At 38.8% G+C, this 19,679-nt stretch overlaps 2 protein-coding genes across 2 annotated transcripts; both read left to right on the top strand.

Moving 5' to 3' along the window:
- The first annotated feature begins 16,192 nt into the window (after nucleotides 1-16,192).
- On the top strand, nucleotides 16,193-17,179 carry LOC133785214 (uncharacterized). Its single transcript, XM_062224465.1, has 2 exons — nucleotides 16,193-16,409; nucleotides 16,530-17,179. The coding sequence occupies exons 1-2, from the start codon at nucleotides 16,193-16,195 to the stop codon at nucleotides 17,177-17,179; spliced, it is 867 nt and encodes a 288-aa protein (XP_062080449.1).
- Nucleotides 17,180-17,347: 168 nt separating this feature from the next.
- LOC133785213 (uncharacterized) lies at nucleotides 17,348-18,808 on the top strand. The gene is made up of 2 exons (XM_062224464.1): nucleotides 17,348-17,734; nucleotides 17,960-18,808. Exons 1-2 carry the CDS (start codon nucleotides 17,348-17,350, stop codon nucleotides 18,806-18,808), a joined length of 1,236 nt encoding a protein of 411 aa, XP_062080448.1.
- The last annotated feature ends 871 nt before the right edge of the window (nucleotides 18,809-19,679 follow it).

Raw genomic sequence — 19,679 nt, 5'->3', positions numbered from 1 at the left:
AGCTTTGAGCACTCAAACCACGATCTTCCAGAGTGTTCTCTACACCTCAAGATGTGTGTGGGCACATAAAGAACATGAATTTGTATTTTAGGAATCACAAGTATTTCTCAATAGATGAGAACATGGATTATGGTTTGAGAATGGTTAGAATATAGAAGAAGAAAGAGAGAGAGTTTTTGTCTAACAGAAAAAATCTGAGAACTATTCTGAAATGTATATTGTTGTGTGTGATGTATATTTTGTGTATTGTGTATTTTTCTCATCTTATTCTATATCATATATATAGATATTTATATTACCTTATTATTTCTAATAATAATAGTAATATAATATAATAATGATGATAGGATTTGATTTAGGTAAATATCTAACTTACCAAATTTGAAAAAACTATTTTCAAATTATAAAATAATTAAATAAATAAAATAAAACTACACTAATACAATATCAGTTCAAGTGGTACACGCATGGCATAATTCTTGGACTGTGTCAGGCGTGTACTGTTATTCCCTTTTTTAGGGATTTTGCATTTTTCTTTTATTTAATTATTTAATTAAAATCAATCTCCTACAAAATAAGGTGTTAATCTTTTTAAGGAAAAGATGATCACCATATTTCAAAATTCAAAATTCAAATTGATGATCATCATTATCATCATCTTTTAAAAGTAAATAAATCAAAAACTATTTTTGACTTACCAATTTTATTTTATCCCACTCAAATAAAATAATTAATTTCAAAAATTAATTAATTAATTTATATATATATATGAAATTAGAAAATTTATATATTTAAATTAGTAAATATATTTTCAAAATTAATAATTAATTCTAAACTAATTATTCAACCTCAATTATCATATAATTACATATTTGACCCGAAGAATAAAATTCTTCTCAAATTCCCAAATTACAGTTATACTCTTGAATTAACTCTTAACTTGATATGGTGTTGATAGAGTCACCATGTGGACCTATAGACCTATAATATCAAGCTCCATTAAATATTACATTATTAATCAAAGCTCTTTGATTAAATAATCATATTTATTAATTTCATGATTAGTCCACTAAAAATATGAGATTAAACTCTTGATAATTATAGACATATAATTACTGAGTACTTTATTAAGAATTAAGTGTCCATTGATATAATCATTACATACAATGTTAATCATTTATTAATAGTTCATATTTAAAAGGGAATCAAATTACTGTTTTACCCTTTTAGCTATATCTTGTTCCTAGAGTACCATTAACTTTACTAGTGAATGTTGTGTCACAACAAGTTTGCGACGTGAGTGCTCATAACCTTTTCAGTTCCAAAAGTCAACCGAATAGGGAACCATTATTCAATCTAATAATAAGGTATAGATTCCATATTTGTTAAACTACATCCCCAGCCATATACATCATTGAGTCCCCAAAACAATTGTTCTTAGTCTGATCATTCTGACAAACCTTAACGCATGAATCAAAGGATCAGATGACATATATAAGAGTTCATAGTAACCTTAGGATTAAGATCATCGTGTATATGATCATCGTTTGATGTGTTTGATTAATACTATGAAACTGTGTTTAAACAAGTATTAACAAATCACATCTGGTCCAGCTCTACATACTCTCATCATATAAAGTACCTCCACTAAAGTGTCCTACTACACTAGTAACCCGGATCTAGGTCACATGTAGTCACAATACTAGTGGATCATACTAGTAGTAATTAATCTAAAGATTCCATAACTTCCTTTATTGTGAACTATTTAAGTTTATTATCTTAAGCTCGATCCTCCCATACCAATATGAGATTAAGACCACATAGATAAACTTTGGAATTTTCTAATATTCACTTAATATTATCATATAATATCAAACATAGTCTATATATATAATAATTCAATTCAATTATTTATTTCATTTAAAACATTTGTGAACTACAATTGCTTTAAAGGCGCTATTCCTAACAGAGAGTGGTCAAGAGAAACCTCGTCTTGTCTTGCCACCTGATGAAATTGGATCCATCAAACCTATCCAACCTCACTAGGTCTTGGTTCATGATTTTGATAGTCTTATCTTCCATTGAAACAAAAAAATAAATAAGCTTTTGAATGTTAGGAAATAATATCTTTCCTCAATGGAAATGGTAAAAAAAATACTTAGTGTTCTTCCCCAAATTTCTCAAACTCGCGATTCCCTATAAACCAGACCCAGAAAATTGACTCAAAACCAATGTTTCAACAGATTTACAGCCACAGAACACCTTATACAACTTAGATAAGATATTACCAACATCAATCTACCATAAAACGAACCCAAACACCCCATAAACCACCAATATGCCACAATTCAAATTTCAAGCTTGAACTTGCCCCAAATCTGAAAATCTTAAACCCAAATCACAGATTCTAGCAGCATACCAAAGTTTAGAGCAACAAAAAATGTATTTCAAAACTCAATACACCCAAATCCTAACTTTAAGCACTTCAATCTTAACTTAAAAATCTCAAACTCCCGAAATTCAAGAACATAACCATTGAAATGAAAAACAGGGTAACTAAGTTCTCACCTTCTCTGAATTTCGAGTTTGTAGCTTACTAAAGGGACCCTTGGCAGTAACAGGTATCTTGAGTCCCTTCAATTCCTCCTAAGAATCCTTCCAACTCTTGATCAAGCCTAAGTGCCTTTGAACTTTTGAGTGAGTTCCTAAAGATGACCTTTGAGGAAAATGTCCAATGCCCAAATGTGAGTTGCCTAGACTCAGCTAACCCTTCAGCCAAATAGATCAAAAGACGATCCTGCCCTCACCTCAAAATTTCTCTTCAAAGCATCACCAAGGGCAAATTGGTCAATTTCCCAAAACCCCACTAAACCTCAAATTAACACCCTAAATTCCCAATTAAATTACTAACCCTCCAAATATTAATATTTCTTCCAATAATGCTCCACTAATTACCCCACATGCGCAAAATTACCAAAATACCCCGTGGCTCACCCTAAGCCTGACTTTTTTGCCAAATCGCTCCAAAGGATCGACTAAAGCCAGTTATCGCAAATATATCCACATAATAATGTGGTCTCAATCACATAACACATATAATTACAATTATACCATCAACGTGTCAAAATTACAAAAATGCCCTTTTTCACAAAAAACGGGCCCACGATCACATTTAATACACATAACCATGCATCAATAGTTATATCTTAATATAACTCATATATTTTACATAATCACACATATATTCAATTAAGTTCATGTAATAATCCATTTATGCCCTCCTGGCACGCTAATAAAGGCACTAAGCCCTATTAGCAAATCTAGGACGTTACAACTATCCCCTCCTACTAAAAAATTCGTCCTCGAAATTTCCCTGAATAACTCTGGATGTTGATCGCGCATAACCAACTCTAGCTCCCAGGTCACTTCCTCGACCTTGCTATTCCTCCATATAACCTTAACTAGAGGAATCGTCTTGTTCATCAGCACCTTGTCCTTTCTGTCCAGGATCTGAACTAGTCATTCCTCATAAGACAAGTTTATCTGTAGCTCTAGATCCTCATATCTTAATACATGGGTTGTATATGACACATAATTTTGAAGCATTGAGATGTTAAACACATCATGAACTCCCGATAATGATGGGGGCAGAGCCAATCTATAGGCTACCTGCTCGATCCTCTCCGGGATCTCGAAAGGTCCTACGAACCTAGGGCTCAGCTTGCCCTTCCTTCCAAACCTCTTTACTCCTCGCAGTGGCAAAACTCACAGAAATACGTGTTCCCCTACCTGGAACCCCACGTCCCTATGCGTAGGGTCAACGTAGCTTTTTGTCTACTCTGTGAGGCGAGCATTCGAGCTCGGATCTTCTCAATAGTCTCATTAGTCCTCTGAACCATATCTGTACCCAAATACTTCCTTTCTCCCATCTCATCCCAATGAATGGTTGACCTAAACTGTAACGCCCCAACTCCAAGGATCGCTACAGTGCACATTGCAAACAGTGCTAAACTCGCTAATCGAGTCATTTGGCCATAAACGTGTAACTAAGTATGATTAGCGGTTTAGGGATTAAAATTTTTGGTTAAGATATAATGTCTCATTAGAACGTTTACTGTATACATTGGGATCCCAAAAATATAATTTCAGAGTCTATTACAAGAAAATATTTACAACAGGCCGCTCTAAGCGGCAAAACAGGGTTTAACCCTAGTTCCTCTTTCAAACCTCGCCCAAGTGTTGGTCGAGCAGCTGCATATGTACACGTCATCACCTAAGCTCTTCAACTTAAGGATGGTCCAGCTTTCTTTTGCCTTTACCTGCATCGCAAAGCACCCGTGAGCCGAAGCCCAGCAAGAAAACTCATATGCTCATAAATAGTCATATCATGATATCAAGTCATATCTAGCATGCCTAGCAAACATAGCTTTATACAAGCATGCAAATGAATTCAAACAATGCCGGGGTATCCAGGATAAGAAATCCTGCCCTTCTGATTGGAGGACTATCAAGTCAATCCTAATCAGATGAGTGTTTCAACACTTGAGGTTCTGGTAAACCATACTGAGTGACCAACAAGCAAGTCACTACGGGGCTCAGCACCCAAAGTCGTGCATATGATGATCAAAATGATCATACAGAACTCATAGCTCTAATCAGATGAGTGAATATCACTTGAGGTTCTGGTAAACCATACTAAGTGACTGCCAAATAAGTCACTAGGGCCTCAGTGCCCATAGCCGTGTAACGACACCGTTACCTGGGCTTTCCTGCAATGGCTCTTATCAGATGAGTGACTGACAAGCACGTCACTGTGGGGCCGGTGCCCATAGCCATGTAACCTAACAGTCACGGGGCTCGCTAGCCCTGGCTCTAAATGAATAGCCTTCGGCTAGACAAGCGCTTTTTAATATTCATCGAACTTGAGGTCGGTCCGACATTAATGCTCATTTGAGTCATTCAAGGCAGATGCCGATTAGATCTAATCTTTGTTGGCTTGCATGGAACACGCTAAGGCCGTCCTGACTAATGAGTCAGCGCAATGTGATCAGTGCCCAGTACCACTGCTGAACCTGACTAATGAGTCACAGCTTCACAGTTGATACTAACACCTTTGCCAATTCTGACTAATGAGTCAATACCATGCACAAGTAAGCATTGCTACCAAACATATATCATATGTCACACATCCAAAGATGAGGCATTCAGCATGCTTACTTAACAATTGCGGGCATAATAATGATCATGCACAAACACAGAGACTCAAGCTCTGACCAATCCCATATCCATCATTCATGGCATGCCCTAATCACATGTTTCTCGTGCATCACATGCATCACACTTAATCACCCAGCATGCCTCAGTAATAATCATATGCAAATGAGCAAGATTGCTAAGCATTCATTATGCTATCAATGTTTACATTTAAACATCCAACATGCATCAAACATAACCATGCATGTCACATATGGGGTGTAGTTTTCTTACCTTCGGTCCAAGCACAGGTTACCAACAAATGAGCCACAAGCACGATCCTGATTCCAAGCCTCTAGTGATAACCTAGTCACAACCACAAATGGTGACCCAATGAGTTCAAGTTCTAAAACCAATCCTTGAACTAAAAATTAGCCTCCAAGACATCAATCCTCACTAATCCGGGTAGTATGAATGATCCCGAGGCCTAAAACCATGTTCCCGGGGTTAAAACACGTAAACGGGCTCAAAAGCCTGCCTGAGCCGCGGCCCTGGAACCTTGAACTATGACCCCTAGCACAACCTAAAGCAAGCGTCGCGGTGCCCAACACCAAGGGTCGCGGTGCCTAGCAAGAACAGAACAGGGCACCTGCTTCATCGAGCGTCGCGGCCCAACTTCGGGGCAGCCATTTTCCTTCATTTTTAACCTTTTAAAACCTCCCAAAAACATGTCTAAACATTCCCAAATCATCAAATAAAAGTTCCCAAACTCCCCAATGGTCCAAAACCACCAAAACCTAAGGCTCAAACGAACTAGAAACTCAACGATTCACAAAGTCCAATTCAAGCTTAAAAACTTTTAAAAACTTAAACTTGAATTACCTCCGATTGAGTTGTTTCCCACTAAATCCTCCGGCTAATAAGCTTCTAATTCTCCTTAGGATTGCTATGCCTCGATCCTTGCTTGATTCCGAGTCCTAGAACTCAAGATACCTTTGAAAACGCGATCGGGAAACGAAAAGGGAACTTTTAGGGAGAGAGAACGCACAGAACGTTCTTTTTATTTTCTTAAAAGGTTACTTCAAGCTTAAGTAGCCTCCAATAAAACCTAGTGCTCGGGGTCCCGAAAACACCCCCGGGGATATTATAGTCAAAACTTCCAGAATTTCCCCCTGATCTTACTAACTCCCAATTTATCACCAAATATTAATTCCCATTACCCAATAACCCGGTAATGCTCTAAATACCCCTTGACTTACTCCAAGTCAAGCTTAAATCTCGTTGTGACTTTCCCACTAGCTTACCTCCTAGGATCGTCTTGTGCTGGGTAACCCTGGCATAACCAAATAATAACAAAGCACCACACCCATTTCACATATATGCCAAAAATGCCCGAAATGGCCAAAATATAAAAATCACCCAATTAATCACAAATGGGTTCACATGCATATTTAACACACCTAAACATGCATATTATCATTAAATAGCATAATAAAGCAATTATGGCCCTCCCGGCCTCCTAATCAAGGTCCTAAACCTTATTAGGGAATTTGGGGCATTACATAAACCTCCTTCCATACACACATCTTGTATCGAGCTACTCCAATCGTCGATTGATAACTATCATTGTATGAAAACTCAATCAACGGAAGATACTTACTCCAAGACCCCTCAAAACCTAGCACGTGTGCTCTAAGCATGTCCTCCAATATCTAAATTGTCCTTTCAGACTGCTCGTCTGTCTGAGGATGATATGCTATACAGAACTTCAACTGAGTCTGCATAGCCTTCTATAAGCTACCCCAAAACTTGGAGGTAAAAATGGGATCCCGGTTTGACACTATTGATTTTGGAACCCCATGGAGACGTACAGTCTCTGTCACATACATCTTTGCATAACAGTCCATGGTATAGTTTGTTCTCACCGACAGAAAATGAGCTGACTTGATATATCTGTCCACTATCACCCATACCGAGTCATGTTGCCCCACTATCCTGGGCAAGCCTCCCACAAAATCCATAGTAATATCTTCCCATTTTCACTTGGGAATCTCTAAAGGATGTAACAACTGCGCTGGCCGCTGGTGTTTAGCCTTTACCTATGGACAGGTTAAACACTTTGCTACATAGTCGACCACGTCCTTCTTCATCCCAGACCACCAATAAAATGACCTTAGATCATGATACATCTTTGTGGTGCCTAGATTTAATGAATATGGTGTGGCATGAGATTCATCAAGGATATCTCATCTAAAACCCATGTCCATCGGAACAAAAATCCAATCCTTGTATCTTAGCAAACTCGTCTCTGTAATGGAATAATCCTTAGCTACTCCAGCTAGGACATCCTCTCTAAGCTTCATCAACCGTGAATCACTCATCTGGCCCTCCACCATTCTCTTCAAGAGAGTGAACTGCAAAGTAATATTGACCAACTGGCCCACTACCAACTCTATCTTTGCTCTGGTCATGTCTTCTACCAATTCCTTGGATATTTGCTTCGAATTGAACAACTGTTCTGGGCCCCTCTGACTCAAAGCATCTGCCACCACATTGGCTTTCCTTGGATGATAGAGGATCTCACAGTCATAATCCTTTACCAACTCTAGCAACACCTCAGTCTCATGTTTAGGTCTTTCTGGATGAAGAAATACTTCAAGCTCTTATGATCGGTGTATATTTCGCACTTTTCTCCATATAGTTAGTGTTGCCACACTTTCAGTGTAAATACCACTGTTGATAATTCCAAATCATGAGTAGGGTACCGCTGCTCATATTCCTTTAGTTGTCGTGATGTGTAGGCAATGACCTTCCAACTCTGCATCAACATACATCCTAACCCCAATCTCGATGTGTCGCAATATACCACAAACTTATTCCCATCTGAAGGGAAACTGAGCACCGAAGAAGTAATCAACTATCGCTTCGATTCCTGGAAGCTATTCTCACATCTGTCTGACCACACAAACTTCAGGTTCTTTCGTGTCAATTCTGTCAACGGTGTAGCGATCTTTGAGAATCCTTCCACAGATCGTCGATAATACCCTGCCAACCCAAGGAAATTCCTAACCTCTGAGGTGTTCCTTGGCCTTGGCCAATCCCTAATTGCTTCAACCTTGGTCGGATCTACCTTAATCTCGTCTCCACTGACAATGTGACCTAGGAATGCCACCTGCGGTAACCAAAACTCGCACTTCTTAAACATGGCATACAATCAATGCCCCTCAATCTCTGCAATATGAACCAAAGATGTTGCTCATGCTATGCCTTTGAAGGAGAGTAAACCAGGTTGTTGTCAATGTAGACATTCATTAACTGATCCAGATAATCCTTGAACACCATGTTCATCAGATCCATGAATGTTGCTGGGGCATTGGTCAACCCAAATGACATGACGGAAACTCATAATGCCCATACCTCGTGCGAAAGGCCTTCTTCAGAATATCCTCATCCTTGATCCTCAGCTGGTGATAACCAGATCGAAGATCAATCTTTGATCCTCAGCTAGTGCGCAGCAGAAATCACGGCAATAGTAGTATTGTATACAACAACAAAAAATTCATATAAACAACTTTATATGAGGATCCTTTAATATGCAATATGTTAATAAAAAAAATACACATACATGAAATTGATACGAAATGATTTACCTCTTGTAGCCTATCAAGAATCCTTGAATCTTTTCGTATACAATTTGATCTTCCTATCCTCGCCTGAGTACTCACACCAAGATCTTCCAAGACGTTCTCTACACCTCAAGATGTGGGTGGGCACATAGAGAACAAGAATCAAATTTTTGAATCAAAAGTATTCTCAACACATGAGACTCTTGATTATAGGCTAAAGAGAAAGGTTTATCTTTTGTGAGAAAAAGATGATTTCTTTTACTGATGTTCTTGTTAAAAACTTCTATCTTCCTATTTTCTATATAGAATATATAGGTATTATTATCATAATAATAATAATAATAAAATAAAAATTGATCATCTTAATAAAATAAATGATAATTAAAGACAAATTCTTACATTCCATTTTAAAACCCTTTTCAAAATGTTTTATTAATTAATTGAATAAATATAATAATCAAAACAAATTTTTACTATCCATATTTATCCTTTCTCACTTAAATAAAATAATTTATTAAAATCAATTTCTTTTATTTCTACACAATTTCAAAAATTGCATTAATGGAAGGGTTTATACTTTTTTGGACCCCGTGTTTTGACAAATTACTTTTTGGACCCTATGTTTTGTAAAATTGTTAAAATAGAACCCTAAACCTGATTTTGGTCAATGTTTTCTCAACTAAAATCACAAATAATTTACCAAACTAACAATTCAGAACAAAAATAAAATCATTCTGCTTAAAAACTGTGTTGTTATACTTAATTTTTTCTTCATCAAAATTGAGTTTAGGGTTCTATTTTAACCATTTTACAAAACATAGGGTCTAAAAAGTAAATTGTCAAAACACAGGGTCCAAACAGGTAATGGGGAAAAATACAGGGTCCAAAAAGGTATAAACCCTTAATGGAATAATAAATTGTGCAACTTCAATTATCACATAGTTGTATATTTATCCCAAAGAATAAATATTCTCTCAAATAGCTCATTCACAGTTTGGCCCTTATATCAACTCTTACCTTGAATAGTGTTGATAAAGCTGCTCCGGGGACCTATGGACCAATAATTCCAAGCTCCAATAAATAATAGATTAGTAACCAAAACTTTTTGATTCAATAACCATATTTATTAATCTCATGATTACTCCACTATAAATATGAGACCGCACTCTTGAGAATTAAAGACATATATTTACTGAGTACTTTATTGTTGTTGGTTGTATTTTTCACTATCAACCTTAAAAAGAGATATTAAAGAAACAAGCAATACGAACACAATGCTTTTTACGTGGTTCAGGTTATAAAATAACCCTAGTCCATGAGTCTCTGGTATTAAGAGGATTGGAAGCTTGTGATGGAAAACTCCAATGGTGTATTCTAAGGCAGCGTTTAGATTACTCTGAGTACCAGGTGTTTTCTCTCTAAAAAAAATGACCCCTTTACAATGAGACCCCCAGCTCTATTTATAGAGGTTGGGGTAATTAATACTAATCATTTTTCATTAATATACATTCTTCCCGTTATTAGGGGATTAATACAAATTCAATGCATTGGGCTGCATTGAATAAAGACCACAACCTAAGCATGATATGTAGGGCCCATTGCAAAAAGGAACCTACTTTATGGGGAACATGCCCCTTGTACTGTCAGGTCTTGCTTTACATATTTCTATGTCAACAGCGTAGTGGGAGTGCAAATGTTCGAGTCGTACAATCGACAACACTGTAGGCAGATCGCCCAAAAAAGTTGTCAGATATTCCTTTAATGCTGCTATCCCGCATTGTCTGACACCTGGCTTATCCTTTAGATCCCAAGGACAAGGTCCTTGGCCTGGAATATAACTGATGGCAAGAAAACTGTGGACTACCAAGCAGCCCTCGAGACATATCCTTAGGAAGACGTTCGTAGCTCTCGAGACATGGCCATGGGGAAATGTCTGTGTCCTCCCTCTATCCGAGGGGAATAATCTCTGACTGTAGGACTGACCTCCCGAGGACTTATCCTCAGGGCGTGGCCGCATCGAAAGAAGTACACGTCCTGCCAAATGTCCTACTTGGACTGTCACATGTCCTACTCGGACGATCACGTGTCCTTGGGTGAAAACACGGACAACATTTGCTGCCCAAGTCTCTACTCGTCCTCGGACAGTGCAGACTTAAAACTGGGGGAAACTCCAAAAGTCCTCTGATAAGAACGTTTGGACTTCTGTTGATGTCACTACGAGATTTCCTGCCACGTGCTGGAACTCCATTGTTGGGCCCATCAATCCATGTAATTAACAAAGGGTCAGTTTCGCAGCCCAAAATGCATTTTCCATTTACTAGGCGTCCTTTCAGCTTATACTCGAGATTTACCTTTTCCAATGCCAATGATCACGATCTGCACCTCTCTGATTTCCAGCTCTTTGATCGTTATCGAGTACCCATTTCTTAGATAATCTGACAGTTTGGGGTGAACTTACATCGCCCCCAAGCACCGAACCTATAAAAGGTCGAGAATCAAATTGTTAACGTTACTTTAGCCCATTTCAAATTTCTCGTGCCTTCGACTCTTCAAACTCTCTCAACTTCTCATCTCATTTTCCAACATTGCATCCTCTCCAACCCCTTTTCCAGTCTAGACGACTGGCATGAAGCTTCGTATTTCTAGGTGAACAATAAACAGTTCTTCAGAGTTCACACTCGGTTCAGCACAATCCGACGCTACATTTCGAGTAAGTATCCTTGAATTGTGACTTTCTGTTTTCATGCGTATTTGAGAATTTAGGATGCATGTTTTGGGGTTGTTTATTGACCCTTTCATAGGTTGTTTTTTCCTTATATGTAGTCATAAATGGCCTAAATTGCTCATTTAAGTGTTCTGAGGTGTTCGGGGGCGTTTTTTCTCATTCTGTGTCTTTGCTTGGAATATGGAAAATTTCCAGATTCCGGCGATGTTCATCATTTCCGATGGTGTTCATCTTTCTCGGTGGTGTCTCTGGTGCTAAGGGTCTGGCTCCGAGGACACCTCAATGCCATAGTTCTTTCTTCTCTTTTCCCCGACCAGTTGTCTTAGGGGTTCTCGCTTTGGCCTAACTTTCTTCAGGTCAATGTGCTAACTGCTTGGTATTTGTTTCAGATGTCCGATGAGTTTCATCAGATCCATCAACAAGGGTTCTACGCCTTCAAAGAAGAAATCCTTCAAATGGCCCGAGAAGTGGGACGACACCCCGAGAAGGGGAAACATGTGGCTGGTAGCAGCCAAACTCTCATAGTATGGGAGAGCAGTGTACCAGTGGTGATGAGACCTCTCAGAGCCGGTCTCTCAGAAGAATAAGCTAATACGGGCCCGACACCCTCAGACTCCCCTTACCCTACCATAAGGTATGAAGCGGTAGAGATCTCGAGTAAGCTTCGGCATAAGGGTGCCTTGCACCGAATCCTCGAGAACTACAGGGTGGACGATAGTGAAATACTGGTGCATCTAGCTCAGGAGGATGAGAGGGCGCATGAGAGCATTCACAGACTCGGGCCCTGAAGCGCCTCTCATCTCCAAGCAGGTGCAGTCCTGTAGCTGCACCAATACTATGTCAACTTTCTTAAGTTTGTCAGCATAGCTCCTTTCCAAATGTCCCCGAATGGAAATCGAGTACTGGCAGGGCTGTATGTACAGTACGAAAGGCAAAACTGGCCTACTCCGTCCCCAACCAAAATATTGTACATCTACAGTTTTTGTCAATGTAATGACCCAAAATTACTAATAAGGCTTAAGGGACTTGATTAGTGTGTCGGGAGGGCATAATTGGTAGTTATGTGAATTATTGATAAAATGCACGATTATGTGATATGCATGATCCTATGATTATATGGGTATGTGAAATGCATGTTTATGAGTATTAGATAAGCACGTGGCCTTGTTTAGCTTGTAAGGGCATAATTGTAATTTTGGCCCGTTGAGGGCATAAATGTAATTATTTGTGATAAACTGTTGAGACCACATTATTATGTGGATATATATTTGCAGCATACGGCACGAGGCGATCCTAGGGAGCAAGTTAGCGGGAAAGTCACAAAGAGACCCGATACCCGACTCGGGGCGAGTCAAAGGGTATTTTGGGTAATAGACATTTATTTGGGTTATTGGATTATGAAAATAAATAATTTGAGATATATTTGAAGCTAGAAAGTTTAGGAGGGAATATTGGGGAAATTTACCATTTTGCCTTCAGGGACGTTTTTGGTACCCCGAGCCATGGGATTAACTTAAGTGACTTAAGTTAGATAAGACAAAAGGTAGGAAATACTTAGAAGCTTTGCCTGAACCAACTCTCCCTCTCTAATTACTCTTTTCTTTTTCTCTCAAGAAGCCCTTCCAAGCTAACCATGGGACCAAGGGATTTTTGGGCTAGGTTCACAAGAATTGGAGCTCTAGACTTAGAGATTAGCTCAGTATTAGCATGTGGATTCAAACAGAGTTTGAGGTAAGCTTTGAATTATGGTTTTAGCATTTAAATTATGAGTTTTAGTATTCTTGGGTCTTTGAAGTTAAAGGTTGAATTGGATTTTTGAATGAGGTTTTGAGCTAGCTTCTGTTAGGTTTTTATTGTTGCAATATATTATAATTATTGTGATAGTTAAATTATGTTCTTGGGATGATTTTGGGTTAATTTGGTCGGGCGACAGCTCTGTTCTTGGTGTGTTGCGGCCCTCTAGAACATATGGGAGCAAAAAAGAAGGGTGGGACGCAACATGGGGAGCTTAGGGTCGCAGTGCGTGTCTGCTGCTTGGGGAGGTTGGGCCTCTGGTTGGAGGCGGGCCGCGGCATGGACGGCTTAGGGCCGCGGATCTTAAAGGCATTTTTGGCTTTGAGAAGGTTTTAGGTGCGGGAACTTAACTTAGGATGTTCGGGATCGATTCCACTACCGTGTTTGGTGGAATTCGATGTCCCGAAGGCTAGAACTTGGTCTGAAAACCTTTATTCACTCATTATTGATGGAATCCTTTATCATGGTTATGTCTGGGTGTATGCTAGGGCTCGGGATAGGATCGTGCTCGAGGGTCATTTTTCTTAGTCAAAGCACTCGGAATTAAAGGTAAGAAAACTGCACCCGGTTGTGTGACTATGTTGGGACTAAGGGTTCCCTATACTTGTATGCAATATTGTATGATAGTATTATGCCATGTGAACATGAAATAAATGACCTAAGAGTGCCAGAATTAATATTGGCGCACAGGACGCGGCTCAGCCACTGGTAGCTGAGGACAGCTTAATAATCACTGAGCTCAGTTTAAGCGGACCGGAGTCACTGGGTTGAAAACTGGACTTGGCCTAAGTGAGCCAAAGACAGTGGGTTAAACAGAGGGTTCGGCCTAAGGGCGTCAACCCTAGTTATTGTATTATATGTATATTGATGTTAACTTGATGAATATGATATGCTGAATATTTGGATGCTAGATTGTTGATTTATCGACTGTTATCACTGATTAAGTGAATGCTATGGCTTGCTGGATAATTGATTAACGTCTTGTTAATCATTTGGTTATGCTTTTTGAATTATTTGGTTACAATATTTATTGTGCTATGATGTCATAGTTTTCTTGGTGGGCCTCGGCTCACGGATGCTACGTGGTGCTGGTAAAGGCAAGGGTAAGATGAATCAACCATGGGTTGGAGAGTTCTGGGGGCGAGGTGTACACTGTCAGCTACTCGGTCACCACGGTCGAGGGATTGTACAGGGACGGAAACCTAAAATGTGTATTTTTCCATTAGAGTGGCCTTGATTATTTATAACTTTTGGAAATCTTGTAAACATGTCATTTAAACCCTGATTTGGAATCCCATATACCAAACATTTATTTTAATGAAAATTATTTGTTTATGACCAAAATATTTTAAACCTAACCTGTTTATGACTTTAGATTCACATTTTTATTTAAATGACTTGGTTAGTAAGTCTTGAACTATTTTAAACACACAGTGTATTGGTCTTGGTTATCCAGGGTGTTACAATCAATGTGCAAATAAGGGGGGAAAGGGGGGTTTTTCTCTGAGCATACGCTAGCACCATGGCAAAGAGGAAGACAAAGAAAAGGACAATCAAGACTCCGGTGGTCAAGGCTACCAGGAATCAGGGTTGACTTCATCTGATAAGGTGATTAAGACAAAATCAATGGCAGAGGTTCTAGGTGTCGAAGCGATAGCTTTTTCGGAAGAGAATGCTTCTGAGGAGGATGGAGCGATTGAGGACGACATGGATTTTCTTACTCCCAGATCGATGGCCAAAAGATCACACTAGGAGCAGGGCACACGGAATGAGGTTGCCACCTATTTGGAAGTAGCGAAACGGTGTGAATCGCAGATTAAGGCAGGTATTTCTAGTTCTCCCCCAATTCTTCGTTCTGGGAATGTCATACAGAATTTACACCAAAAATTTGCTGAATCTGGTGGTAGAAATGTGAAAATAGTTGATGGGATTAAAATAGATATGGATGATATTGAAGATGAGATTGAATACTGGAAATCTGCTCTGGTTTGCTATGTGTTAGGGGCAAACCCTCCCCTAAGTGTTTTTGAAGGATTTGCCAAGAGAGTTTGGAAAGATAAAGGCATAGATAAAATTGGAGTGTTAACACATGGAGTGTTCATCCATCGGTTTATGGATGTGAAGGTTAGGGATTCTATTTTGAATGGAGGATATATGTTTTTTGATAAGAAGCCTGTTGTCATGAAACCGTGGGATGCTTATACAGATTTCAAAGAAAAGAAAATTAGCTGAGTTCCTATATGGTTACAGATTCAAGGATTAGACTTAAAGTATTGGGGGGAGAAAGCTCTATTCAAGATAGTGGGGCAGATTGGGTCTCCTTTGATGATGGATTCAATTACCCAAAATAGAGAAAGGTTAACCTTCCCTTGGGTTCTGGTGGAAGTGAAGCTACATCAAGCTTATCCTGAAGTGATTTCATTCACTAATGAAATACACCAGGAAGTTATGCTCACTGTAAAATATGAATGGATTCCTATCTCTTGTGGGAAGTGTCATGGCATTGGGCATTATACTGACAGTTCCAGGAAGAAAGAAGAAGTTAGGAAAGAATGGGTTGTGAAGAAAGAAGCTATACAGAAGCCTCCTTTGGAAGCCCAAGGACAGGACAAGGATTTTGTGCCAGTAAAAAATGGCAGGACAGTGATTAAAGAGATAGCAAAGGCACCACCAACAACAAACATGTTTCAGCTATTTGAGGAGACAGCAGAATTTTCAAATTCTGAACGAATGGGAGTGAATAGGAAGGGAGGGGGAGATCCTCCTCTGGAACATGGATAGGATCCTAAGTTGGAATGTCAGGGGGATCAATAATCACCACAAACAGGAAGAGGTAAAACGTTTGATATTCTCAATGAAAGTGGGATTAGTTGGTCTCCTTGAAACCAAGATGCAGACTCACAATTTGGGTTCTGTATATGTAAATATGTTTAGAGGATGGTGTTTCTCAACAAATAATGCTTGGCATAAAGGGGGTAGAATTATGGATAGCTGGAATCCAGGGATGTTTACAGTCAATATACTACAATGTTCAAGTCAATTAATGCATCTGGAAGTTACTTCATTGGCTGGTGAGGAAAGTTTTCTGGTCACTTATGTTTATGCAATGAATGACGATCAGGGCTGAATCCCTCTTTGGACTGATCTAAAAGATATAGCATCTAAGGGGTCAGGTCCTTGGCTCATTTTAGGAGATTTTAATGATATTCTCAGTGTTGAAGAGAGAATAGGTGGACATCAAAGACCAAAAGTTTCTGGTGCATTTAAAGAGTGCGTGGAATTTTGTCAAGTTGAGGATGTAAAATTTACAGGTTCATTTTTTACTTGGAACAACAAACAGGATAAGGAGACTCAGATCTATTCTAAAATAGATAGGGTATTAGCAAATCAACAATGGCTGGACAAGTTACCGAATGCAGAGGTAGTTTTCTTGTCTGAAGGTGTGTTTGATCACTGTCCTGCTATTGTCTCTGTTTACCCGGCTGGTGTGGAAGGAAAGAAACCATTTCAATACTTCGGAATGTGGAAAAATGTTCTAGATTTCAAGAGGAGATTAGAAGAGACTTGGTTGATCCAGTTTGGTGGTGCACCAATGTTTCAACTTACTCAGAAGTTAAAAGAGGTAAAGAAGCTACTAAAGGGGATTAATAAGAGTGAGATTGGGGATATTCATACTGTACATGCTATGAGATATCAGGCTCTAATTGACTGTCAAGCTGCCTTACAAATAAAACCTCATGATCATATCCTTATCTCTAAGGAAAAAGAGGCCAGAGCAATATACAATGAAACACATGGCAATTATATCTCCTTTCTTAAACAGAAAGCTAAACTACATTAGATGAAGGAAGGAGATAATAACACATCGTTTTTTCATTCCAGTATTTGGCAGAGAAGGGATGTCAATAGGATATACTCAATCAAAGATATGGATGGTGTATGGGTTGACAAACCAAATGGAGTAGTTAAAGCTTTTTTGCATTTTTATTATAGACTCTTGGGGAGTAAAATGGACAGTAGGAAATCAGTTTTGGCCACTGTAATCAAGCAAGGTCCGAAAATAACAACAGCTCACACCAGCCTACTAACAGCAGAATTTTCCAAAGATGAGGTGAAGATTGTCATGTTTGAGATTCCTGGAAACAAATCTCCAGGTCCAGATGGTTTCAGCAGTTACTTTTTTCAAGATAACTGGGAGGTGGTTGGTGATAAAGTCTGTGAAGCTATTCTATCCTTTCTGCACTCATGGAAATTGCTAAAGGAAGTCAATTCCACAACGCTGACTTTGATTCCTAAAGGTAAATGCCCCGAATCTGTTATGGATTTTCGTCCCATAGCCTGCTGTAATGTTGTATACAAAACTGCCACTAAGTTAATCTGCTCCAGACTGAGAAAGGTACTCCCGGATCTTATAGCTCAAAATCAAAGTGGCTTTGTTCAAGGTAGATATATTGCATATAATATAATGATATGTCAGGATTTGATCAAGCATTATGGCAGGAATAAGTCTAAACCGAAATGCATGATTAAAGTAGACTTGAGGAAAGCATATGATACAATAGAGTGGGATTTTATTGAAGAAATGTTATATGCCTTCAATTTTCCTCTTGCGTTTGTGTAGCTAGTTATGACCTGTGTGAGAACCCCAAGGTTTAGCCTTATGTTCAATGGGTTATTACATGGTTTCTTTGAAGCTAAAAGAGGGCTTAGGCAGGGGGATCCAATATCTCCTTTGTTGTTTGTATTAGGGATGGAATACCTTTCTAGAATTTTGGGGAAAATTTGTGAAACAGAGGGATTTCAGTTTCATGACAGATGTGGCCCTCTTAAATTAAATCACCTCTGTTTTGCAGATGATGTCTTGCTCTTCCGCCATGGAGACTTCAAATCGATATATCTTCTGCTGCATGGTCTGAAACTATTTTCGCAAACCTCTGGTTTAACACCAAATGATACAAAGTCAGCAATTTACTGTAGTAATATGGAGGATTTGGAGGTGCAAAGAATAATTGACTCTTTAGGCTTTACAAGAAATCAACTGCCATTTAAATATCTGGGGATTCCTATATGTGCTAAGAGGATTTTAGCAAAGGAGTGTGAAGTTTTATTGGAGAAAATGACCCAACGGATACGAAGTTGGAGTACCAGGAATCTTTCATATGCCGCCAGCAAAGTAACTTTGGTGAATTCAGTGTTGCTGTCTATTCATACTTATTGGGCTCAAATCATGGTCCTCCCATCAAAGATATTGCAGCAAATTAATACAATTTGCAGGAATTTTTTATGGAAAGGAATGGCTGAATCTAATAGTTCAGGGCAGGTTTCTTGGGATGAAGTATTAAGGAATGGAATGAAGCAGCTATTGGTAAGTATGTATGGGCAGTGGCTTCGAAAAAAGACTCTTTATGGGTTCGATGGATACATGCTGTGTATATTGGTGATGGAGACTGGTGGGACTATAAAGCTCTGAATGGCAGTAGTTGGTATTGGAAGCAGATTGTTAAAGTCAAGGAGCTTAACTTGACTCATCTCTGTCCTAATGGGGTTTATAGGATAGCTGAAGGTTACAAAGCTCTTGTTCTCACTCATCAAAAAGTCTCTTGGCATAGGGAAGTTTGGAATAGAACCATCATACCAAAGCATAGATTTATCTTATGGTTTGCGGTTCTAGATAGGTTACAACGAAAGATAGACTGTTTTTTTTCAACATCACAACTGATTACCTATGTATTTTATGTGGTAGTAACATGGAAACAAGAGAACATGTATTTTTTTACTGTCATTTGAGCTTTTCTTGCTTGAGGCAAATCAAAAGCTGGCTGGGATGGAAGACGGCAGCTACCACTACACATAAGTTGCTATGATGGATTGCTAAGGCCAGGTTAACTCATTTCAGGAAACAAGTCCTTATTGTGTCACTGGCAGCTTTGATATACCAGGTTTGGTGGTGTAGAAATGAGGCACTGTGGAATCAAAAATTTTATACAGCAACTATAATTGTTCAATGAATTCACTTTAATGTAAAGCATAGAATTAGAAGTATTATGCCTAACAAAATTTAGTTGATAGATAGAGATTGGTTTGAAAAATTGTAATAGAATTCAGTCAGGCCTTTAAACTTGGTGTTGTTTAGTTTGTAAATTGAAAGTCCTGATGAAGCATTCAGTTCTTGGGAGAGGCTGCAAAGCCCCGAGCGGCAATGAGAACCACGCTCGGGCTTAAGAATCAATTCTTTTGGGCAAACGGCTTCCCGACAAGGACCAACCCCATATTACTCCTAGACTTCGCTACAGTTGGTAAGTACCTCTGTCCTCGCGTGAGTTAGTACGATAGAGTTTAGT

This window comes from Humulus lupulus, chromosome 6 (genome assembly GCF_963169125.1).
Source record: "Humulus lupulus chromosome 6, drHumLupu1.1, whole genome shotgun sequence".
Lineage (NCBI taxonomy): Eukaryota > Viridiplantae > Streptophyta > Magnoliopsida > Rosales > Cannabaceae > Humulus > Humulus lupulus.
The sequence above is the reverse complement of the archived record's forward strand: the minus strand, read 5'-3'. Positions and strand labels throughout refer to the sequence as shown.

What these genes read in the sequence shown, in the direction of transcription:
- LOC133785213 (XM_062224464.1), top strand. Translation starts at nt 17,348, where the DNA reads ATGGACAGTAGGAAATCAGTTTTGGCCACTGTAATCAAGCAAGGTCCG. An exon ending in TCTGCTCCAGACTGAGAAAG is followed by an intron (nt 17,735 to 17,959) that starts GTACTCCCGGAT and finishes GCGTTTGTGTAG; the next exon opens with CTAGTTATGACCTGTGTGAG.
- LOC133785214 (XM_062224465.1), top strand. Translation starts at nt 16,193, where the DNA reads ATGAAAGTGGGATTAGTTGGTCTCCTTGAAACCAAGATGCAGACTCAC. An exon ending in GGAAGTTACTTCATTGGCTG is followed by an intron (nt 16,410 to 16,529) that starts GTGAGGAAAGTT and finishes GGCTCATTTTAG; the next exon opens with GAGATTTTAATGATATTCTC.